At 40.1% G+C, this 26,074-nt stretch overlaps 1 protein-coding gene and 1 long non-coding RNA gene across 13 annotated transcripts in view; one reads left to right on the top strand and one right to left on the bottom strand.

Annotated features, from left to right (window-relative positions):
- The window catches only part of LOC145535285 (uncharacterized), a 118,579-nt gene that overhangs the window by 45,878 nt on the left and 46,627 nt on the right, over window positions 1–26,074 (top strand). The window lies entirely within an intron of this gene.
- The window catches only part of BRCC3 (BRCA1/BRCA2-containing complex subunit 3), a 78,114-nt gene continuing 52,143 nt past the window's right edge, over window positions 104–26,074 (bottom strand). For all 10 annotated transcript variants that reach the window (XM_081563676.1, XM_081563672.1, XM_081563675.1 and 7 more), the window contains 4 exons: window positions 6,927–7,058; window positions 6,385–6,428; window positions 4,990–5,159; window positions 104–3,919 (listed from right to left, as the gene is read on the bottom strand). In XM_081563676.1, the coding sequence (XP_081419802.1) occupies window positions 5,008–5,159; window positions 6,385–6,428; window positions 6,927–7,058 (328 nt within the window). In that variant the 3' untranslated portion in view covers window positions 104–3,919; window positions 4,990–5,007. The remainder of the gene's footprint in view (window positions 3,920–4,989; window positions 5,160–6,384; window positions 6,429–6,926; window positions 7,059–26,074) is intronic.

The raw sequence follows: 26,074 nt of genomic DNA, 5'->3' as shown, positions 1-26,074 counted from the left end.
TATATTGATTCCAGTCCTTTACTTATATGATTTGCAAATCTTTTCTCCCATTCTCTGCATTTTCACTTATTGACAATGTCCCTTGATGCACATATCTTTAAAATTTTTATGAAGTCAGATTTATCTACTTTTTCTTTCTTATGTGTGCTTTTAGTGTCATATCTAAGAATCCATTTACAAAACCAACATTATGAAGATTTACTGCTATGTTTTCTTCTAAGATTTTTATAGTTTTAACTCTTACATTTAGGTCTTTGATACATTTTGAGTTAATATTTCATTGTGGTGTGGGATAGAGGCTCAGCTCCATTCTGTTGGATGTGGGTATCCAGTTGTCCAAACACCAGATGTTGAAAAAGACTGTTCTTTCTTCCATTCAGTAGTCTTGGCACTCTTGTTGATAATAAGTTGACCACAGATGTGAGGGTCTTTCAATTCTATTGCAGTGATTTATATATCTATTCTTGTGATGGTAGCAAACTGGCTAGATTACCACTGCTTTGTATAAATTTTGAAATCATGAAATGCATATCTCTTTTTCAAGGTATTTCTGGGTATTCACTGAATCCATAAATTGGCTTTCACCACAGTCTCTACCATTTTTACAAGTGCCTTTAGGCTACTTCTAAAACGTCTCCATATTCTGATGCAAATGAAGTCAGTTCCCCTGGGAAGAGATTAAGTTCAGTTCAGTTGCTCAGTCGTGTCTGACTCTGCGATCCCATGGACTGCAGCATGCCAGGCTTCCCTGTCCATCACCAACTCCCGGAGTTTACTCAAACTCATGGCCATTGAGTCTGTGATGCCATCCAACCATCTCATCCTCTGTCATCCCCTTCTCCTCCCACCTTCAATCTTTCCCAGCATCAGAGTCTTTTCCAATGAGTCAGCTCTTCACATCAGGTAGCCAAAGTATTGGAGTTTCAGCTTCAACATCAGTCCTTCCAGTGAGTATTCAGGACTGATCTCCTTTAGGATGGACTGGTTGGATCTCCTTGCAGTCCAAGGGACTCTCAACAGTCTTCTCCAACACCACAGTTCAAAAGCATCAATTCTTTGGTGTTCAGCTTTCTTCATAGTCCAAGTCTCACATCCATACATGACTATTGGAAAAACCATAGCTTTGACTAGAGTTCTTGAGTTTCTCTTCGCTCCTCAGGCTACTCCCAGAGACTTTAATAATTCAAAAATAATTCTTATCATTTTCACAGGGGAGGGGGTGTCTGCAGAATGCCTCACACTGTCAGGCTGGAAGTTGATCAAACTGTCATCTCTGAAAGAAGCTGAAGTTAAGGTGCAGGAGAGAGAAATCTGGGGGAGGCTACAAACCTGCTGGTACCAACAACCACTGCTCTGAATTTACTCGTTGTTTTAAGTGGCCTTTTGTCAGCTCTAACAAAGGAGCTTTGGTCTGGGCTTATCTCATACTTTCTCTGCCCCAGCTCCAGAACCAGCCATTTCTCTCAGATGGGGCCCTGGTTACCTTTAGTAAGAACCAATATCTGGGTGCTCAATGTGCTCATAGCTACTGGGGTATCATTTCTTCTAATCTGAATGGACAGAGCCAGGAAATACATGCATCTATATGTGCACACAGCCCTATATCTGTGTATATATAAATTTTTCCTTGGAAAAAACTTTCGCATTAATACTTCCAATTTCAGTCCAAGACCATAAGATTCATTTTATCCTTCCGCCATTCATGTTTGTAAGTCATTTCTCTGACACTGACAACCCTGGCTTCCATTTCCGTCAATATATTTACATATTTGCTACATCATTTGGCCCCAGCCAAGGCCCTCATCCCAGCCCTGCTTCCTCAGGCATGGCATGTACTTTGACACTTCCGTGTACCCACCTCTTCTCCCCACATTCCTATTTTACAAATTATGACTCAAGATTATCAGGTTAGAAAAAGAATTTCAAATGGCCATAACTGTATCAGTGTAAACAGCTTAGAAGGGACATATGCTGAAGGCTGGCCTATAAAAATACTCAAATCATCTTATTCCCCTCAGATTTTCTTTTTATCACTCTGTTTCACAAAGTACGTACCATACCTCCTAGTTCCTTATTTAAAACTTACAACTCTATTTTGCAGTAATTACAGATTAGCAAGAAGGTGCAAAAATAGTACAGGGAGTCCCAGTTTCCCCCAGTGGTAAGATCTTACACATCATTATAGTCCAACTTCAAAACCAACATATTGACAATGGTACAATACTGCTGACTAGACTATAGACCTTATTTGCTTTCACCAGATTTTACATGCACTCATTTGTGGGTTTTTTTGTGTAGCTTTATATAGTTTTAGCACAGATGTACATTCATGTAATCAACACCACAATCAAGAAATAGAACTGTTCCATCAGCACAAAGGAACTGCTTGTGTTGTTACCCTTTATAATCGCCCATATCTCATACCCCCTCCAGTCCCTATCCCTGGCAACTATTAATCTGTTCTTCATTTCTATAATTTTTTCATTTCATGAGTTTAGAATGTTATACAAATGCAGTCATACAGTAGGTGACCTGTTGAGACTGACTTTTTTCATTCATCATAATACACTTGAGGTCCATCCAAGTTGTGTCTATCAATATTCTGTTTCTTTACATTGCAGAGTAGTATCCCATGGTGTGCATGGTTGGTTTAACTGCACACTCAACTGCAGGACATCTGGGTTGTTTCATTTGGGGCTATTACAAATGAAAGTGCTAAGAACATCTGTATAGAAGTTTTTGTGCCAAAATAGGCTTTCATTTCTTTGGGATAGATGTCCAGAAAAATAATTGCTGGGTAATAAAGTACATGTTTATTTAACTTCCGATCCCTGGGTCAGGAAGATCCCCTGGAGAAGGGAATGACAACCCACTCCAGTATTCCTGCCTGGAGAATCCCTATGGACAGAGGAGCCTGGCAGGCTACAGTCCATGGGATCCAAAGAGTCAGGCATGACTGAGCCGCTAATGCTTTCACTTTCACGTTAACTTTATTAGAAGTTTCCAAACTCTTTTTTTTCAGAGTGGCTTACCATTTACCAATTCCATTCAGCAAGGTATGAGATCTCCAGTTTGTATGCTCAACAGCATTTGCTATTTTCACTATTTTTAAAAAATTTTGGCCACACCCCGAGGCATGTGGGATCTTAGTTCCCCAACTAGGGATCAAACCCATGCCCCTGGCATTGAAAGGCAGAGTTCTCAACCACTGAACTGCCAGGAAGTCCCCATTTTCATTATTATTTTCTTTAGCCATTCTGATAAGTATGTAGTCATAATTCCTTGTGGTTTTAATTTGCATCCCCTGATTACTAATAAGATTCAACAGTTTCTCCTATGCTTTCTTGCCATGTCTATTCATGTCTTCTGCTCATTTTCTAATTGCATTATTTTTTACTCTTGATTTTATACAATATATTCTGAATTCATTGTGATAAACGGTTTGCAAGTGATTTCTCTCAGTACCATCTTCCTCTTAAATTGTTTGCAGAGCAGATTTTCCTTTTGATAAATTCCAGTATATCAACTTTTTCCTTTTAGGACTGTGCTTTTGGGGTGAAGGCCAAGAACTTGTTGCCTAGCCCAAGATCCTAAAGATTTTTCTATGATTTTTTTTTCCCTAAAGGTTTTACAGTTTTACATCTTACACCTAACATCATGATGCATTTTTAAATTTGTATAAGGTATACAGTTTAGGTCAAAGTTCCTTTTCTTTGCCAACTGTACCAACATCATTTGTTGAAAAGACTATCCTTCCTCTGTTAAATTGCTTCTGTACCTTTTCAGAATCAGTTGGGCCGTCTTGATCACTGCAGCTTTATAGTAAATCTTGAAGTCACATAATGTGAGTCCTCCCAATTTTTCTTCTTCAAAATGGATTTAGCCTAATTAATTTTATACCTGGATATTTTCATCCTTCCTACAGGGAAAGAAAAGAATAGAGAATAACTGTGGCTGTGGGGAATGAGGGAAAATACAACATTTAGACTATACATGCCCTAGGAGAGTTCATGACCTTTTCTGGGTTCCACTGCTAAGAGATGAAGTCTGACATCCAAATTATTATGGTATAGGTAGTTCTGGTCTATACCTTGAAATTTGAAAAACAATAACTTAGGGAGAAACAAGAAGAAAAAACAAAAACCAACCCTTTGTCACTGTTGTTGGGATTAGGGCTTTCTTTGTCATCTTTCTAACTCCTCCAATTCCCACTGTAATTTCCAGTATGCGGTAGGCTTGGCTCCTTTCTGAAGCTACGCTTATCATTTGTGGTTACACGTGGTAAGAAGGACGCAACAGAACATTTTAAAGCGTGATTTCTATTACATCCTAGGTCCTAAAAGTTTCTGGAAAAACAACTTTATATTATACTAGAAGTTCTTAGGGTCTAGGATCTGCTGAATAGCAATTTGCTTCAGAGTCACATATGCTAGAACTCATGTTTTTGGTGATAAAGAGAACCCACATAGATTCAACCTTTCCTAGGTATCTCAGAATACCTATTTTAGAGATCAGGAAGGAAGACACAAGATATATGCCTGTCAGTGGGGGCAAAACGTAGATGTAGAGTCGCTTCTTTCCACTGACCCTCGTGTACTTATTTACTTGTCCAACATAAGCATCCTAACTACAAAATCAAACATGAAATATTCTTCTTCCTTTAGCTCACTCCAGGGGGAAATGAACATTTGAGATATACTCCCCAGACATTTTATTATAGAATGTCCTTGCCAAGGTACCTTCCACAGTCTTTAAGAGCTTTCATATTCTACTTAAATCACCCTGCATATGCTCTGTGTAAGCCAGTTCCAGGTAGGAGGGTACATTAAACTCTAATGAAACTTTCTGGAAGATGTCTTGTGTTTGTTTATCACAGGCATAAGACACACCCATTGGGATATAAAAAGACCTGCTCCCTCGTCTTCCTATGTATCCTGTATGTGAAATTGCAAACCATGTTTAATACAAATTGGAATAAAAGCGTTTTACCCCGTTCTGCCTCCTGCTTTATTCTAGAGAAGAAAGTTCTTGCAGAAGCTCTTCCTTTTCTTGTTGCAGCTCCTGCACATGCTGTTGGTTTTGCTCCAGTCTGTCCTCCAACCACTGTAGTAGAGGTCCGCTGACCGCTGACATCTGACTGCACAGATTCTTGGTAAACACTTCAACAGAAACAAAACACAAAGACAACATTCCACCATCAGCAGGCCTACACCAGGGAGTACAGGAAGAAGTTGGGAAGGAGGAGAATGCAGAAAAAGTATAGCAGTAGAACTGGCAGACAGCTTTGGATGGGCAGCCAGGGGAAAGGCAGGAGAACTGAGCAAAGAAGATACCTATTTGGAGGCTAGGTATCATCCCTGGACCCATAATCCAAAGGGAAGCCTGCCTATGCAGAGAGCAGAAAGATAACCAGCTTTTTACTCTCATAGCGAAAGGGCTAAGACCTCCAAAAGGGTTTCTTTGCCCAATTCTCAAGACTTTCCCACACTAATCCATAATCTACACTGTCACCACAGATTGTGCTGTGTTTAGTCACTCAGTCGTGTCTGACTCTTTGCAACCCCATGGACTGTAGCCCACCAGGCTCCTCTGTCCATAGGGATTCTCCAGGCCAGAATAACTGGAGCGGGTAGCCGTTCCCTCCTCCAGGGGATCTTCCCAACCCGGAGATCAAACCCCGGTCTCCCGTGTTGCAGGTGGATTCTTTACCTTCTGAGCCACCAGGGAAGAAGCCCCGTTACTCTTGCCTGTTCTTGAATTTCATATAAATGGAACTGTAAAGTATGTAATAGTGTGCACGATGCTTCTTTCACGTGGCATAATGGTTTTGAGATTCATCAAGGCTATTCATGTGATGATTTGATGATTTAGTCGCTAAGTCATATCCATCCGACTCTTGCGACCGCATGGACTGTAGCCTGCCAGGCTCCTCTGTCCATGGGATTCTCCAGGCAAGAATACTGGAGTGGGTTGCCATTTCCTTCTCCATCATGTATCGGTAGTTTGTTTATTTCTGAGCAATACTTTGTTGTATGGATGGATCACACTTTGATTATCCATTCACCCACTGACAGACGGCTGGATGGATCACGCTTTGTTTATCCATTCACCCACTGACAGACGGCTGGGTGTTTCCACGCTTTGGCTATTGCAAATAATGCCACTGCAAACATTCCTGTCTTCCTTTGGGCGGCATGTATAGTATTCAGTTGTCTGCAGGGTTCAACAGAAAAGCTGCTGGGGTGGGCAGGCTTAGTGAGTAGCAAAGCTCTTGAGAAAGAAAACTCCAGGGTAATTTGTACTCACCAATTCAGTTACTTCAGCTAAATTTGCTTCAGTCATGTGAGTATTTTACTGCTTATACTTTAGAAAAAAAAATCTTACCTGAGCCATTATGGATCTTGGTTACTGAGTCCAGATGTGTAAGGCTAAAGGGATAGGATAAAATAGGTTAGTAGCAGAGCATCAATTTATCTAATCTGGCTGGCAGCAGTGTGCTGCCAAAACAGATAAATATAGATCATTTCACTTTCCATTCTTGTTAAATTTTTCATGATTGGGGGAACGTACTTTCATTCAGAACACTAAAATCATTCAAAGAAAAATATTGGAAATTACTGTCTCTCACTGAAGGCATGACATAGTACACAGAGTTAACTTAGATATTATTTTTTTTTTTTTTTGGCAACTAAAAAAGTATCTTTGCCCCAGGAGGATGCAAAGTGCATCAGGAGAGAAACAAGTGTTAAAGAGATTGTTATCATACAGGGTGAGAATCCTGATGACTGCAAACTACCGTAAAGCGTTTTCATAAGGGAGCAAAAAAGCAAAGGGGGCTTGCAGGTTGAGCTGCCAAAGATGACAGGATGGGAGTGAATGGGGACCAGGCCCTGAGAAGTAGGGAGCTGAGCAATGAGGGTCTCTACCTGTGGATCCTCCTATACGCATCTTGTTCTTCTTGGCACAGGATCTTGGGCAGCTCAACTGCTGACTCAAGGCACACTTTCCCAATGGTTACGTGAGGTACAATATGAATTGGGATTTCAATTCTCTCATACCTGGAAGACAACCAGGTCAGGTCATGTCAGATTTTGTTTCCAGCTTTATTGGGGTATCTTGAAGGCAGGAGGAGAAGGGGACGACAGAGGCTGAGATGGTTGGATGGCATCACCGACTCCATGGACATGAGTTTGAGTCAACTCTGGGAGTTGGTGATGGACAGGGAGGCCTGGCGTGCTGCAGTCCATGGGGTTGCAAAGAGTCAGACATGACTGAGCGACTGAACGGAACTGAACTTATTGAGGTATAATTGACAAATAATTGACAAATTATATAAGAAAAGAAAGAAAGAAAATGAACTCGCTCAGTCGTGTCCGACCCCATGGACTGTAGCCCACCAGGCTCCTCTGTCCATGGAATTTTCTAGGCAAGAGTACTGGGGTGGGTTGCCATTTCCTTCTCCAGGAGATCTTCCTGACCCAGGGATCGAACCCAGGTCTCCTGCATTGCAGGCAGACACTTTACAGTCTGAGCCACCAGATGAATTATATACTTCTTGTCTTATATACCCATATTTCTTAAGGTATACAAACTGACATTATGATATATATATACACACCTTGTGAAACAATCAACACACTCGAGCACATTAACATATCTATCAGCACCTGTAATTACCATTTTTGTGCTGATTTAGCATTTAAGATCTCCCTTAACAAATTTCAAGTAGATACTCACCATGTTGACATTAGATCTCCAGAACTCATACCCTTAGACCAACACTTTCTCATTTTCCCCTCTACCATCCCTGCCACCATCATTCTACTCTCTGGGTCTATTAGTTTGACTGATTTAGATTCCACATGTAAGTGAGAGCATTGTTGTTGTTGGTTCTTTGCTCAGTTGTGTCCAGCTCTTTGTAACCCCATGGACTGCAGCACGCCAGGCTTCCCTGTCCTTCACCATCTCCCCTAGTTTGCTCAAATTCATGTCCATTGAGTCGGTGATGCCATCCCACCATCTCATCCTCTGTCGTCCTCTTCTCCTCCTGCCTTCAATCTTCGCCAGCATCAGTGTCTTTTCCAATGACTTGGCTCTTCATATCAGGTGGCCAAAGTATTGGAGCTTCAGCTTCAGCATCAGTCCTTCCAGGGAATATTCAGGGTTCATTGTCTTTAGGATTGACTGGTTTCATCTCCTTGCAGTTCAAGGGACTCTCAAGAGTCTTCTCCAGCACCACAATTTGAAAGCATCTATTCTCTGGTGCTCAGCCTACTTTATGGCCCAACTCTCACACCTGTACATGACTACTGGAAAAACCATAGCTTTGACTACACAGATCTCTGTCGGCAAAGTGATGTCTGCTTTTTACTATGCTGTCTAGGTTTGTCATAGCTTTCCTTCCAAGGACCAAGAGGTCTATTAATTTCATGGCTGCAGTCACCATCTGCAGTCATTTTGGAGCCCCAAAAACAAAATCTGTCACTGCTTCTACTTTTACCCCTTCTATTTGTCATGAAGTGATGGGACTGGATGCCATGGTCTTCGTTTTTGGAAAGCTGAGTTTTAAGCCAGCTTTTCCACTATCCTCTTTCACCCTCGCCAAGAGGCTCATTAGTTCCTCTTCATTTTCAGCCATTAGAGTAGTATCATCTTGTTGATGGGCTTCCCCAATGGCTCAGCAGGTTAAGAATCTGTCTGCAATGCAGGAGACACAGGTTCGATCCCTGGGTCAGGAAGTTCCCCTGGAGAAGGAAACGGCAACCCACTCTGGTATTCTTGCCTGGAAAAACCAATGGACAGAGGAGCCTGGCTGGCTACAGTACAAAGGGTTGCAAAGAGTCGAACACAGTGACTAAGCACGCAGGCATCTTGTTAGTATTTCTCACGGCAATCTTGATTTCAGCTTGTATTTCATCCAGCCTGGCCTGTGAGGGCATGCATTGCAGTATTTGTCTTTCTCGGACTTACTTCACTCAGCATAATGTGGTCAAGGTTCATCCATGTTGCTGAAAATTGTATGTATATACACATATATAGACATATACCACATTTTCTTTATCCATTTGTCCAATGACATACATTTAGGTTGTTTTCATTCCTTGACTACTGTAAGGCTGCAATGAACATGAGACCCCAGATATTATTTTGAGACACTGATTTTACTTCCTTTGGATATATACCAAGAAGTTGGTAAGTTTTTAATGCTGAGTTGTCATAATCGGAAATCGTCTGTAGTTTTAATAGAAATTTTTGGACACGGTATACTTCAAACATTAAACATTCATGTAACTCATTTAGTAACTCCAAAGGGGATATGGTTCAAGCTGAGTTCATGTGGGGAGCAATTTGGAAGTACATTTGCAGAGCCAGTATTCTCATAGAAAATAAAGTCCTTATACTCATTCCCCAGACAAGGGAAATAGCTTATTAATACTGTTTTCAGAAAGCTGCCAGTGAGGTGGAACACACTGATCACAAAGCCTGGGGGAAGAGGAACTGCAGACTCTTCAATGGCTCCATCAGATTTGTTTATGGAAGGGATTACTTATATAAATAATCACTTGTTCTAATTCAGTGTTAACCTGATTTCCCACTTTCTCCCCTGGAAGGAAATAGATAAGTAATTTACAAATATTTCCATTTTCATGCTAGAGTAGGCTTGTTACCAAGGCCAACCAATCTACTTCTAAATACTTCTCACCGTAAATACACCTCAACTACATCTAACAGTGGGTTCAGTGGAGCATCCAAAGTTGAGGGTCCCTGGAACTCTGTGACCTCATTGGCCCAGGATGGTACATCAACATAAGATCTAGCTCCCTTCTCTCTCATTCCCACCAAGCAGAATGTGTCTGGCCCCCTTACCACTTCTCTTCAAAATAACATTAGATCTCTGAGCCAGAGTAATTCTGCAAGCAGAACAAATAAAGGTATCTGAACTGGAGAGAATGAAGTCAAACTCTGTTTATAGATGCCTTAATGTTATATGTAGAAAACCCTTAAGACTCCCCCATCACCTCGCCCCAAAAAACCTATTACGGCCCCACATCTGAAAGTTCTAGATGGGAAACCCTTCCTGGCCACATTCATATTCTTGTGGCTTGAAGAGACTCTTGGCTTCTGGCAGCCTAACTCCTATCTCTGTCTCCATCTTCATGTGGCCTCCAATATCGGTGCATTTGGGAGGTGATTAGGACATGAGGTTGGAGCCCTCATGGTGGTGGTGGTGGTTTAGTCACTCAGTCGTGTCTGACTCTTTGTGACCCCATGGACTACAGCCCGCCAGGCTCCTCAGTCCATGGGATTCTCCAGGCAAGAATACTGGAGTGGGTTGCCATTTCTTTCTCCAGGGGATCTTCCCGACCCAGGAATCGAACTCAGGTCTCCTGCATTGCAGGCAGATTCTTTACCAACTGAGCTATGAGGGAAGCCTGATGAATGGGATCAATTAGCATCTTTATAAAAGAGGGTATCTTTCAATAATCTCTCTTTTGCTCTTTGGATCTCTGATCATTTCACCAATACTACCTGTCTTGATTATCTCAGCTTAATAGCAGCTCAGTATCTGGGAATGTGATTCCTCCAAATTTATACACGTTTCACCAGATCTTTCTGGCTATTAAGGTTCTTTTGCCCTTTCATAAAAGTTTAGAATAGCAGATCTGATCTCAAAAAAAAAAATTACTTTGAAAGTTTTATTGGCTCATAAGACCCCTGCATATAAAAGAAATACCCAAAACACTATGCAGTATTAAACCACAATTACATTTTTTTCTGCTGGGAATTTGATTGCTATTAATCTATAGCTTTGGGGAGAATTGATATGTTTGCTGCTCTGACTCTTCTAAACCATGAACATAGTACATCTCTATTTATTTAGAGCTTTGATTTTATTCATGAGTTTTGAATTATTCAGTATACAAATCCTGTATGTGTTCCCTCTATTGCACACAACATGACTGTCTGTATGAGTTTAGCAGGGTCATAAAGTACAAGATTAACACAGACACAGATCAGTTTCTATATGCTAGCAACAAACATCTGTACATGGAAGTTTTTTTTTTTTAAATGCCATTCAAAGTATCTCTCCACAAAATGAAGTACATATAGGTTGTTTCCATGTCTTTTCTGTTGTTCAGTCGCTCAGTCGTGTCCGATTCTTTGAGACCCTCTGGACTGCAGCATGCCAGGCTTGCCTGTCCTTCACTATCTCCCAGAGTTTTCTCAAACTCATGTCCATCGAGTTGATGATGCCATCCAACTATCTCATCCTCTGTCGCTGTCATCTCCTCCTGCCCTCAATCTTTCCCAGCATCAGGGTCTTTTCCAATGAGTTGGCTCTTTGCATCAGGTGGCCAAAGTATTGGAGCTTCAACTTCAGTCCTTCCAATGAATATTCAGGGTTGATTTCCTTTAGGATGGACTGGTTTGATCTTCCTGCTGTTCAAGGGACTCTTCAAGAGTCTTCTCCAACAACACAGTTCAAAAGCAGCAACTTGGTGGTCAGACTTCTTTATGGTCCAACTTTCACATCTACACATGACTACTGGAAAAAACATACTTTTGACTAGACGGACCTCTGTTGGCAAAGTGATGTCTCTGCTTTTTAATATGCTGTCTAGGTTGGTCATTGCTTTTCTTCCAAGGAACAAGTATCTTTTAATTTCATGGCTGCAGTCACCATCTGCAGTGATTTTGGAGCCCAAGAAAATAAAGTCTGTTTCACTGTTTCCATTTTTTCTCCAACAATTTGCCATGATGTATGGCGCTGGATGCCATGATCTTAGTTTTCTGAATGTTGAGCTTTAAGCCAACTTTTTCACTCTCATCTTTCACCTTCATCACGAGGCTCTTTAGTTCCTTTTCACTTTCTGCCATAGGGTGGTGTCATCTGCATATCTGAGGTTATTGATATTTCTCCCAGCAATCTTGATTCCAGCTTGTGCTTCATTCAGCCTGGCATTTCTCATGATGTACTCTGCATATAAGTTAAATAAGCAGGGTGACAATATACAGCCTCGACGTACTCCTTTTCCTATTGAGTCTTTAATATATTGCCTCAAATCCCTCCTTGAGAATTAGGCTGTATATAAATGTCTGTGGAAATGTGGAGTATTCCACGTTCCTCCAACAAGGTTGTCTTAAAACACCTTGAAGACCATTTAACTCTGGGTCACCTACCAGAAAACTTCCATCCCACCTCCTTTTCTCAGTGTTCACGTATCTGTTGGCAAAGTAATGTCTCTGCTTTTAAATATGCTATCTAGATTGGTCATAACCTTCCTTCCAAGAAGTAAGCATCTTTTAATTTCATGGCTGCAGTCACCATCAGCAGTGATTTTGGAGCCCAAAACAATAAAGTCTGACAGTGTTTCCACTGTTTCCCCATCTATTTCCCATGAAGTGATGGGACCAGATGCCATGATCTTAGTTTTCTGAACGTTGAGCTTTAAGCCAACTTTTTCACTCTCCTCTTTTACTTTCATCAAGAGGCTCTTTAGTTCTTCTTCACTTTCTGCCAGAAGGGTGATGTCATCTGCATATCTGAGGTTATTGATATTTCTCCCAGCAATCTTGATTCCAGCTTGTGCTTCATTCAGCCTGGCATTTCGCATGATGTACTCTGCATATAAGTTAAATAAGCAGGGTGACAATGTACAGCCATGATGTACACTCCTTTCCCAATTTGAAACCAGTCTGTTGTTCCACGTCTGGTTCTAACTGTTGATCTTGACCTGCATACAGTTTTCTCAGGAAACAAGCAAGGTGGTCTGGTATTCCCATCTCTCTAAGAGTTTTCCACAGTTTGTTGTGATCCAGACAATCAAAGGTTTTCACATAGTCAATGAATCAGAGTAGATGCTTTTCTGGAATTCCCTTGCTTTTTCTATGATCCAATGGGTATTGGAAATTTGATCTCTGGTTCCTCTGCCTTTTCTAAATCCAGCTTGTACATCTGGAAGTTCTCAGTTCACATGCTGTTCAAGCCTAGCTTGAAGGATTTTGAGCATGACCTTGCTAGCGTGTGAAATGAGTGCCATTGTGTGGTAGTTTGAACATTCTCTGGCATTGCCCTTCTTTGGGATTGGAATGAACACTGACCTTTTCCAGTCCTCTGGCTGCTACTGAGTGTTCCAAATTTGCTGGCATACTGAGTGCAGCACTTCCACAGCATCATTTTTTAGAATTTGAAAAAGCTCACCTGGAGTTCCATCACCTCCACTAACTTTGTTCGTAGTGATGCTTCCTAAGGCCCACTTTACTGCACATCCCAGGATGTCAGGCTCTAGGTGAGTGATCACACCATTGTGATTATCTGGGTCATGAAGATCTTTCTTGTACAGTTCTTCTGTGTATTCTTGCCACATCTTCTTAATATCTTCTGCTTCTGTTAGATCCATACCATTTCTGTCCCTTATTGTGCCCATCTTTGCATGAAATGTTCCCTTGGTACCTCTAATTTTGTTGAAGAGATCTCTGATCTTTCCCATTTTATTGTTTTCCTCTGTTTCTTTGCATTGTTCACTTAAGAAGGCTTTCTTATCTCTCCTTTCTATTCTTTGGAGCTCTGCATTTAGATGGTGTCTCTTTCCTTTTCTCCTTTGCCTTTTGCTTCTCTTCTTTTCTCAGCTATTTGTAAAGCCTTCTCAGACAACCATTTTGCCTTGCTGCATTTCTTTTTCTTTGGGATGGTTTTGGTCACTGCCTCCTCTACAGTGTTACAAACCTCTGTCCTTAGTTCTTCAGGCACTCTACCACCTCTGATCCCTTGAATCTATTTTTCAGTTCCACTGCATAATCATAAGGGATTTGATTTAGGTCATACCTGAATGGCTTAGTGGTTTTTCCTGCTTTCTAAAATCTAAGTCTGAATTTTGCAATTAGGAACTCATGATCTGAGCCATAGTCTTGGCTATTTTGAATAATACTGTAATGAACATGGGTGTGCTAATATCTCCTTGAGATCCTGTTTTCAATGCTGTTGGATATACATAAGTGACATTGCTGGATCATATGGTAATTTTTGTTTTGTTTTGATTTTGAGAAATTTCTGTATTCTTTTCCATACTGACTACACCATTTTACATTCCCAGGAACAGAGCGCAAGGGTTTCAACTTCTTCACATCCTCACCAAACATTTACTCTTTTCTGTGTTTTTTTTATTAATTTATTTATTTTAGTTGGAGGCTAATTACTTTACAATATTGTAGTGGTTTTGTCACACATTGATATGAATCAGACATGGGTTTACATGTGTTCCACATGGCCATGCTAGTGGGTGTGAAATGTCTCACAGTGGTTTTGATTTGCATTTTTTAATGATTAGTGATGTTGAGCATCTTCTCATGTTCGTTGGACATTTGTATATCTTCTTTGGAGACATGTCTACTTAAGTCATTCGCCCATTTTTAAATTATCTTGTCATTCAGTTGTAGGAATTCTCTATATATTCTGGATATTAACCTCTTACCAGATAAAAGATTTGAAAATGTTTTCTCCCATTCTGTAGGTTGCCTTTTCAGTTATTTCCTTTGATGATGAAAAACTTTTAAGGTTAATGTAGTACGTTCATCTGTTTTTGCTTTTGTAACCTGTGTTTTTGGTGTAATATCCAAGAGTGAAAGTGAAAGTGAAGTCCCTCAGTCGTGTCCGACTCTTTACGACCCCATGGACTGTAGCCTACTAGGCTCCTCCATCCATGGGATTTTCCAGGCAAGAATACTGGAGTGGGTTGCCATTTCCTTCTCCAGGAGATGTTTCCGACCTAGAGATTGAACCCAGGTCTCCCGAATTGTAGGCAGACGCTTTACCATCTGAGCCACCAGGGAAGTCCCCTAATAGAAGTCATTGCCAAATTCGATTTAATGAGCTTCCCCCATCTTCTTCTGGGACTTTTATAGTTTTCGGTCTTACAATTCTGTTTTTATTCCATTTGAGTTAATTTTTGCATATTGTATAAGGTAGGGACCCACCTTGATTCTTTTGTATGCAACTCTCCAGTTTTCCTAGAGTCATTTATTGAAGAGTATGTCCTTTTCCCATCAAGTGTTCTTTTTTTAATTAACATTCTTTTTTAAAATTTATTTATTTGTTTTTGGTTGCACTGAGTCCTTGTTGCTGCACATAGGCTTTTCTCTAGTTGTGTCAAGTGAGGGCTACTCTTTGTTTTTGTAGTGTGTAGGCTTCTCGATGGGGTGGCTTCTCTTATTGTCAAGCACAAGCTCTAGGCACGAAGGCTTCGTAGTTGTGGCATACGGGTGCAGCTGCTCCGAAACATGTGGAATCTTTGCAGACCAAGGATTGAACCCATGTCACCTGCATTGGCAGGTGGATTCTTATCCACGGTACCACCAGGGAAGTCCATCACATCAAGTATTCTTGGAACCTTGGTCAGAGATCATTTGACCACATATGTGACAGTTTAATTTGGGACTTATTTTTCTGCTCCTTTCATCTTTATGTCCATTTTTATGCTGGTACAACACTGTTTTGACTACTGGGGCTTTTTCCTAAGTTTTGAAATGACGAAGTGTGAGATTTCAGACTTCATTCTTTTTTAAAATTGTTTTGGCCACTCAGGGTCCCTTGAGATTCCATATGAATTTTAGGATCGGTTTTTCTATTTCTGTAAACAAACAAAAACCAGTGCTGTTGGGGTTTTGATAGTGATTGCACTAATTGTGTAAATCACTTTGAGTAGTATTTACATCTTAACAATATTAACACATTATTGACCTGGAGATTTTAGCAGAAACTAACACCTGTGGCTGGTGATTTGTTATGTAAATGAATATTGAAACACTCCAGTCAATAATGTTCGGGTAACAAAAGATGTACTGATACATCTTTGGTCAATAATGTGTCAACTTATTCAATCCACGTACAGGGGAAGTCTATTTATTTGTGTCTTCTTTACTTTTTCTCAAAGCAGCACTTTGCAGTCTGCATTGTATAAGTCTTTCACTTTTAGGTTAGGTTTATTCCTAAGTATTTCATTCATTTTGATGCTATTGTAAATGGATTGTCTTCTTAATTTCCTTTTTGGATTGTTCATTGTTAGTGTATACAAACAAAACATATTTTTTGAATTGATTTAATATCCTGCAACTTTGTTAAATTACTTTTTATAGATTTTTAGTGGCGTCTTTGAGGCTTTCTACATATAAGATTATGTCATCTGTCAACAGAGATAATTTTACTTCCTCCTTTGCAATTTGGATGCTTTTTATTTCCTTTTCTTGCCTAGTGCTCTGACTAGGACTTCCAGTTCCATGTTAAATGCCTGTTTTTAAACTGAGTTGCTTGTCTTTTAATTGTCTAGAGTAAGAGTTCTTTACATATTCTGGATGCTATACCATGATCAAATATATGATTTACATGTATTCTCTCCTATTCTGTGTGGACTTTTTCACTTTCTCGATAATGTCCTTCAGTGTACCAAATTTTAAATTTTTTACCAAGTCTCTTTTTTAAAAAAATTTTATTGCTTGTGCATTTGGTGACATATTTAAGTGACCATTGCCATGTCCAAAGGCACAAAGATTTAAATCTATGAGTTTTATACTTTTACCTTCTCTATTTGGGTCTTTGACACATTTTAGGTTAACTTTTGTATACTGGGTGTGGCAGGACATCTGCATCTTAGTTGTAAATGAGACTGTTCCAGATTTTCTTTTCTTTAATTACCCTTGCTAGATTTTGATGGGAGGGTTATGTTGACTGCATACAAAGTCTTCCCATATCTGAATTTTCTGAAACAGTGTAGATAAGATTGTTACTGTTTTTTTCTTTAAACGTTTGATAGCCTATAACGCATTAGCAATCTTTAGCACCACAATTCGAAAGCATCAATTATTTAGCACTCAGCTTTGTTTATGGTCCAACTCTCATGTTCGTACATGACTACTGGAAAAACCATAGCTTTGACTATATAGACCTTTGTCAGCAAAGTGATATCTCAGATTTTTAATATGCTGTCTTGTTTTGTCATAGGTTTCCTTCCAAGGAGCAAACATCTTTTAACTTCATGGCTACAGTCACTGTCCACAGTTATTCTGGAGCTCAAGAAAATAAAATCTGTCACTGTTTCCACTGTTTCCCCATCTATTTGCCATGAAGTGATGGCATCAGATGCCATGATCTTAGTTTTTTGAATGTTGAGTTTTAGGCCAGCTTTTTTACTGTCCTCTTTTCCTTTCATCAAGAGGCTCTTTAGTTCTTCTTCACTTTCTGCCATAAGGGTAGTGTCATCTGTATATCTGAGGTTCTTGATATTTCTCCTGGCAATCTTGATTCCAGCTTGAGCTTCATCCAGCCTGGCTTTTCACATGATATATTCTTCATATGCTCTGATTTTCTGTATTTTGTTAGATTTGGAAAGTTGTGCTTTTCTAGGAATGAATCCATTTAACTTACATTCTTCATAATATATACTTATCCTTTCAAAATATGTAAGATTACAAGTGATTTTCCCTTTATCATTCTCTACATTTGTTAGTTTATGCTCTGTATTTTTTCCTTGATTGGTCTTCCTGGGGGCTTATTAATTTGATTGCTCTCTTTGAAAGAACCAAAGAGCTATAAATGTCCCTCTAAGAACCCCTTTAGTTGCATCCCAAATTTTATTTTTTTACAAAAATGATCATTCAGCTCAACATGTTTTCTGATTTCCCTTGTGATTTATTCTTTGATTCATAGGGTATTTATAAGTATACTATTAAACCTCAAATCATTGGATGACTTCACACACAAGATGAAATAAACACATACTATCCTTATCTTGCACTGAATTCAACTCTAAAACCCAGACAGAATTCCAGACCCAGCTACTTGTAAACTCTGGAAAGCAAATAGTAACAGGTGGATTAGGGAAGGACACCAAAATTCAAAATACCATACAAACCATGGATATAAACAAGACTTAACTTACAATGTAATATCCAAAATAATCAAGATAGGAACCAAAATTACTCAACATATAAAGAACCACAGAAATCTCATCGTGCATGGAAGAAGACAATGAACAGCTACAAAAAAGCAAAATGAAACATATGCTGGTAATATCTGACAAAACTTTAAAGCAGCCATTATGAGACAGAATTACTAATCTGTATTTTTAGAAATCAGGGTAATGGTTCCCTTTGGAAAGGAGCAAAGGCATAGCAATTGAGAGGAGCCACACAGGGGGCTTCTGGGAGGCTAGTATTTCCTGATATATATTGTAGCTTCATGGGCATATTCATGACCTGTGTTGAAGTTGTGTAGGTATCTTTATGCAAACTGATTGAGCTGGACACATAATTAGTGTGCTTTTCTGTCTCTGTGTTACACTTCCACTGAAAAGCTAAAATCAACAAACCAAACTAAGGTTATGAAGATGCTCTAGAGTTTGCTAGAACTCCCAAGTCAGAACAGAGTTTTGAAATCTACAGCTGAAGGGACTCTATTTACTTCTCAGAAGGAGTACTTAACTGGGTTGATATTGAAGGTTGACAGGTATCAGAGAAGAATTCTTAAACTTAAGCTTAGTCCTCAAAGATGAGTGTTACCCGACAATGGCTGGAGAAACATGCAAACAATGAAGGGCTTCAGGTTTAGCTTTTATTTATTTATTTTTGGATATTATGGATCAGGACCATTTCAGAAAAGCTACAGAATAGATACCAAATAGAAGGAAAAGAAGACAGGAATACAATGGGTGGGTAAAATGAAAACCAAAATTAAACCACTTTTTAACAAATAGTGAAAATGAAAATACTGCCACTATCCTAGCATGGGAAATACTTAAAGCGGAGATCAGTGGAAATTCACAGCCTTAAGCACTTACATCAATAAAAATGAAAGACAAAAAATATATTAAATAAATTCCAAACTCTAAAGGTTAAGATAAAGTACAGGAAAATAACCAAAATAAAACATAAGGAAATAAAATTCAGAAGATTTGAAAAAAAATAAAGGAAATAATGAAAGATAAAGTAAAAATTTGTGCGAATGTGAGTAGGAAGAAACAAACTAATACATAAAAATGATTGTTTGGGGGGAAATTAACAATGACTAGGGGGAGGTAACTGTTGAAATAGAAGAGATTTAAAATACCATAAGAGACTCTCTGATAGATCTCTATGCAAATAAATTTGAAAATGAGACAAAATGAATAAGTTCTTAAGAAAATACAGGTCAATGAAAATTGACCTCATTAGGAAAAAAAGCATAAGTAGATCTATTACCACAAAAGAAACAGAGGAACTATCCCAACAAAGCATGATATGGAAACCTAAACCTAATAATACAAAAAAAATTCCAAAAAGTTATTACTTATGAATCAATGCAAAAGTAAAATTAAAATATTGGCAAAAACAGCCCAGTAACACATTAGGAAAACCTCGTAGGATATTTCCCCAGGAAGCCAAGCTTGGTTCAATAGTAGGAAATCTATCAACATAATATACCATATTAACAGATCTAAAGAAAACCTGAATTACTTTCATAGGTCCTGAAAAGCTTAACAGAATTCAACAGTCATTCCTGAATAAACACAGGAAAAAAAGAGGTAATCATGAAGGATTTATGGATATTTTCTTAATTTGATGTTCAGTCGCTAAGTTGTGTCTGACTCCTTCCAACCCCGTGGACTGAAGCACAAAAGCCTTACCTGTTCTTCACCATCCCCCAGGGTTTCCTCAAACACAAAACAATTGAGTTGGTGATGTCATCCAACCATCTCATCCTCTGTCTTCTCCTTCTCCTCCCACCTCCAATCTTTCCCAGCATCTGGGTCTTTTCCAGTGAGTCAGTTCTTCACATCAGGTGGACGAAGTATTGGAGCTTCAGCTTCAGTATCAGTCCTTCCAATGAATATTCAGGATGTTTCCTGTAGGATTGACTGGTTTGATCTCTGTGCTGTCCAAGGACTTTCAAGAGTCTTCTCATGCATCACAATTCAAAAGAATCAATTCCTTGGCGTACAGTCCAACCTTCACATTCATGCATGACTACAGGAAAAACCAGAGCTTTGATTATTTGCCCCTTTGTTGGCAAAGTGATGTCTCTACTTCTTAATACATGGTGTAGGTTTGTCACAGCTTTACTTCTAAGGAACAAGCATATTTTAATTTCATGGCTGCAGTCACCATCTGCAGTGATTTTGGAGCCAAAGAAAATAAAGTCTGTCACGGTTTCCATTTTTTCCCCATCTATTTGCCATGAGGTGATGGGACTGGATACCAAGATCTTCGTTTTTTGAATGTTGAGTTTTAAGCCAGCATTTTCACTCTCTCACCTTTATCAAGCGGCTCTTTAGTTCCTCTTTGTTTACTGCCATTAGGGTGGTGTCACCTGCATATCTGAGATTCAACAATCTTTTCTTCTTCAACAATATTTCTTCTAGCAATTCTGATTCCACCTTGTGATTTATCCAGTACAGCATTTCTCATGATGTACTCTGCATAGAAGTGAAATAAGCAGGGTGACAATATACAGCCTTGACGTACTCCATTCCCAAATTTGAACCAGTTCATTGCTCCATGTCAGGTTATAACTGTTGCTTCTTGACCTGCATACAGGTTTCTCAGGAGGAAGGTAAGGTAATCTGGTATTCCTACCTCCTTAAAAAATTTCTAGTTTGTTGTGACCACACAGTCAAAGACTTTCATGTAGTCAATGAAGGAGAAATAGATGTTTTTCTAAAACTCCACTGCTTTCCTTTATGAGCCAATGGATGTTGGAAATTTGATCTCTGGTTCATCTCCCTTTCATAATCCAGCATGTACTTTTGGAAGTTCTTGGTTCACATGATGTTCAAGCCTAGCTTGAACGATTTTGAGCATGACCTTGCTAGCATGTGAAATGAGTGCAATTGTGTGGTAGTTTGAACATTCTTTGGCATTTCCTTTCTTTGGGATTGGAATGGAAACTGATCTTGTCCAGTCCTGTGGCCACTGCTGAGTACTCCAAATTTGCTGGGATATTGAGTGCAGCACTTTAACAGCATTATCTTTTAGGATTTGAAATAGCTCAGCTGGAATGCCATCACCTCCACTAGCTCTGTTCATAGAAATGCTTCCTAAGGCCCACTTGACTTAACACTCCAGGATGTCTGGTTTGAAGTTAGTGACCACATCATCATGATTTTCCTGGTCATTAAGACTTTTTTTGTCCAGTTCTGCTGCGTATTCTTGCCACCTCTTCTTAATCTCTTCTGCTTCTCTTAGGTCCAGACCATTTCTGTCTTTTATCGTGCCCATCATTGCATGAAATGTTCCCTTGGTATCTCTAATTTTGTTGAAGAGATGTCTAGTCTTTCCCATTCTATTGTTTTCCTCTATTTTTGGATTGATCACTTAAGAAGGCTTTCTTATCTCTCCTTGATATTCTTTGGAACTCTGCATTCAGTTGAGTATATCTTTCCTTTTCTCCTTTGCCTTTTGCTTCTCTTCTTTTCTCAGCTATTTGTGAGGCCTCCTCAGACAATCGCTTTGACTTCTTGCATTTCTTTCCCTTTGGGATGGTTTGATCACTGCCTCCTGTACAATGATATGAACCTCCGTCCATAGTTCTTCAGGCACTCTGTCTACCACATCTAATCCCTTGAATCTATTCATCACCTCCACTGTATAATCATAAGGGATGTGATTTTGGTCATAACTGAATGGCCTATTGGTATTCCCTACATTCGTCAGTTCAGTTCAGTTCAGTCGCTCAGTCGTGTCCATCTCTTTGCGACCCCATGGACTGCAGCACGCCAGGCCTCCCTATCCATCACCAAATCCCAGAGTTGACCCAAACTCATGTCCATTGAGTCAGTGATGCCATCCAATCATCTCATCCTCTGTTGTCCCCTTCTCCTCCTGCCCTCAATCTTTCCCAGCATCAGGGTCTTTTCCAATGAGTCAGCTCTTCACATCATGTGGCCAAAGTATTGGAGTTTCAGCTTCAACATCAGTCCTTCCAATGAACACCCAGGACTGATGTCCTTTAGGATAGACTAGATAGATCTCCTTGCAGTCCAAGGGACTCTCAGGAGTTTTCTCCAACACCATAGTTCAAAAGCATCAATTCTTCTGCACTCAGCTTTCTTTATAGTCCAACTCTCACATCCATACATGACTACTGCAGAAACAATAGCCTTGACTAGACGGACCTTTGTTGACAAAGTAATGTCTCTGCTTTTTAATATGCTGTCTAGGTTGGTCATAACTTTCCTTCCAAGGAATAAGCATCTTTTAATTCCATGGCTACAATCACCATCTGCAGTGATTTTGGAGCCCAAAGAAATAAAGCCAGTCACTGTTTCCACTGTTTCCCCATCTATTTGCCATGAAGTGATTTGACTGGATGCCATGATCTTAGTTTTCTGAATGTTGAGCTTTAAGCCAGCTTTTAACTCTCCTCTTTCACGTTCATCACGCGGCTCTTTAGTTTATCTTCACTTTCTGCCATAAAGGTGGTGTCATCTGCATATTGGAGGATATTGTTATTTCTCCTGGCAATCTTGATTCCAGCTTGTGCTTCATCCAGCCCAGCGTTTCTCATGATACACTCTGCATATAAGTTAAATAAGCAGGGTGACAATATACAGCCTTGACGTACTCCTTTTCCTATTTGGAACCAGTCTGTTGTTCCATGTCCAGTTCTAACTGTTGCTTCCTGATCTGCATACAGGTTTCTCAAGAGGCAGGTCAGGTGGTCTGGTATTCCCATCTCTTGAAGAATTTTCCACAGTTTATTGGGATCCACAGTCAAAGGTTTTGGCATAGTCAATAAAACAGAAGTAGATGTTTTCCTGGAACTCTCTTGCTTTTTTGATGATCCAGCGGATGTTGGCAATTTCATCTCTGGTTCCTCTGTCTTTTCTAAAACCAGTTTGAACATCTGGAATTGCACAGTTCACGTATTGCTGAAGCCTGGCTTGGAGAATTTTGAGCATTACTTTACTAGCGTGTGAGATGAGTGCAACTCATGTAGTTTGAACATTCCTTGGCATTGCTTTTCATTGGGATTGGAATCAAATCTGACCTTTTCCAGTCCTGTGGCCACTGCTGAGTTTTACAAATTTGCTGGCATATTGAGTGCAGCAGTTTCACAGCATCATCTTTTAGGATTTGCAATAGCTCAACTGGAGTTACATTCTTCAATTAATGCCTGATTTTGCAATAAGGAGCTCATGATCTGAACCAGTCAGCACCCAAAGAATTAAACTGAATAAAAAATAACTGAATGGCCTATTGGCCAAGTTACTGTTTTTGCTGATTGTATAGAGCTTCTCCATCTTTGGTTGCAAAGAATAATCAATATGATTTTGCTGTTGACCATCTGGTGATGTCCATGTATAGAGTCGTCTCTTGTGTTCTTGGACAAGGGTGTTTGCTATGACCAGTGTATTCTCTTAGCAAAACTCTGTTAGCCTTTGCCCTGCTCCATTTTGTACTCCAAGGCCAAACTTACCTGTTACTCCTGGTTATCTCTTGACTGCCCACATTTGCATTCCAATTCTGTAGGATGAAAAGGACATCTGCTTTGGTGTTAGTTCTAGAAGGTCTTGTAGGTCTTCATAGAACCGTTCAACTTCAGCCTCTTCAGCATTAGTTGTTGGTGCATAGATTTGGATTACTGTGATGTTGGTTTCCTTGGAATGAACGACGATCATTCTGTTGTTTTTCAGACTGTACTCAACTACTGTATTTTGGACACATTTGCTGACTATGACAGCTACTCCATTTCTTCTAAGGGATTCTTGCCCACAGAAGTAGATATAATGGTCATTTTAATTAAATTCACCCATTCACACATGTTCTACTTCACTGATTCCTAAAATGTCTAAGTTCATTCTTGCTATCCCTATTTGACCACTTGCAATTTACCTTGATTCATGGAGCTAACAGGAGAAGGCAATGGCAACCCACTCCGGTACTCTTGCCTGGAAATCCCATGGATGGAGGAGTCTGGTAGGCTGCAGTCCATGGGGTCACGAAGAGTTGGACACGGCTGAGAGACTTCAATTTCACTTTTCACTTTCATGCATTGGAGAAGGAAATGGCAACCCACTCCAGTGTTCTTGCCTAGAGAATCCCAGGGACGGTGGAGCCTGGTGCGCTGCCGTCTATGGGGTCGCACAGAGTCGGACACGACTGAAGCAACTTAGCAGCAGAAGCAGCAGGAGCATGGACCTAACATTCCAGGTTCCTATGTAGTAATGTTCTTTACAGCATTGGACTTTATTTTCACAACCAGACACATCCACAACTGGGCATCATTTCCACTTTGGTTTCATCTCTTCATTCTTTCTGGAGTAATTTCTCCACTGATCTCCCGAAGCATACTGGGCACCTACAGATCTGGGGAGTTCATCTTTCAGTGTCCTATCTTTTTGCCTTTTCATACTGTTCCTGGGGTTCTCAAGGCAAGAATACTGAAGTGGTTGCCATTTCCTTCAACAGCGGACCATGTTTTGTCAGAACTCTCCACCATGACCCATCAGTCATGGGTGGTGCTACACGGCATGGCTCATAGTCTCATTGAGTTACACAAGGCTGTGAACCATGTGATCATTTTGGCAAGTGTTCTGACTGTGGTTTTCATTCTCTCTGCTCTTTCATGGATGAGGATAAGAGGCTTGTGCAAGCTTCCTGATGGGAGGGGCTGGCTGTGGGGAAAACCAAGTCTTACTCTGGTGGGTAGGACCATACTCAGGTCAATTTAGTTCAGTTCAGTCACTCAGTCATGTCCAACTCGTTGCGACCCCATGGACTGCAGCAAGCCAGGCCTCCCTGTCCATCACCAACTCCCGGAGTTTACTCAAACTCATGTCCATTGAGTTGGTGGTGCCATCCAACAATCTCATCCTCTGTTGTCCCCTTCTCCTCCTGCCTTCAATCTTTCCCAACATCTGGGTCTTTTCAAATGACTCACTTCTCTGCATCAGAGGGAAAAAGTATTGGACTTTCATCTTCAGCATCAGTCCTTCCAATGAACATTCAGGACTGATCTCCTTTAGGATGGACTGGTTGGATCTCCTTCGAGTCCAAGGGACTCTCAGGAGTCTTCTCCAACACCACAGTTCAAAAGCATCAATTATTCAGTGCTCAGTTTTCTTTAGAGTCCAACTCTCACATCCATACACGACTACTGGAAAAACCATAGCTTTGACTAGACAGATCTTTGTTGGCAAAGTAATGTCTCTGCTTTTTAATATGCTGTCTAGGTTGGTCATAACTTTTCTTCCAAGGAGCAAGCGTCTTTTAAATCCATGGCTGCAGTCACCATCTGCAGTGATTTTGGAGCCCCCCAAAATAAAGTCTGTCAGTGTTTTCTCTGTTCGCCCATCTATTTGCCGTGAGGCCATGGGACCAGATGCCATGATCTTAGTTTTCTGAAGGTTGAGATTTAAGCTAACTTTTTCACTCTCAACTTCACTTTCATCAAGAGGCTCTTTAGTTCTTCTTCACTTTCTACCATAAGTGTGGTGTCATCTGTATATCTGAGGTTATTGATATTTCTCCCGGCAATCTTGATTCTAGCTTGTGGTTCCTCCAGCCCAGCATTTCTCATGATGTACTCTGCATATAAGTTAAATAAGCAGGGTGACAATATACAGCCTTGACGTACTCCTTTTCCTATTTGGAACCAGTCTGTTGTTCCATGTCCAGTTCTAACACTGCTTCTTGACCTGCATACAGATTTCTCAGGAGGCAGGTCAGGTGGTCTTGTATTCCCATCTCTTGAAGAATTTTCAACAGATTTTTTTGATTCACACAGTCAAAGGCTTTGGCATAGTAAATAAAGCAGAAGTTGTTATCTTCCTGGAACTCTCTTGCTTTTTCAATGATCCAACCGATGTTGGCAATTTGATCTCTGGATTCCTCTGCCTTTTCTAAATCCAGCTTGAACATCTGGAAGTTCACGGTTCATGTATTGCTGAAGCCTGGCTTGAAGAATTTTGAGCATTACTTCACTAACAAGTGAGATGAGTGCAGTTGTGCAGTAGTCTGAACATTCTTTGGCATTGCCTTTCTTAGGGATTGGAATGAAAACTGACCTTTTCCAGTCCTGTGGCCACTGCTGAGTGTTCCAAGT

The sequence above is a fragment of the Giraffa tippelskirchi genome, chromosome X (assembly GCF_054371585.1).
Source record: "Giraffa tippelskirchi isolate mGirTip1 chromosome X, T2T-mGirTip1v1.2.pri, whole genome shotgun sequence".
Taxonomy (NCBI): Eukaryota; Metazoa; Chordata; class Mammalia; order Artiodactyla; family Giraffidae; genus Giraffa; species Giraffa tippelskirchi.
This window is presented reverse-complemented; position numbering and strand designations above follow the sequence as displayed.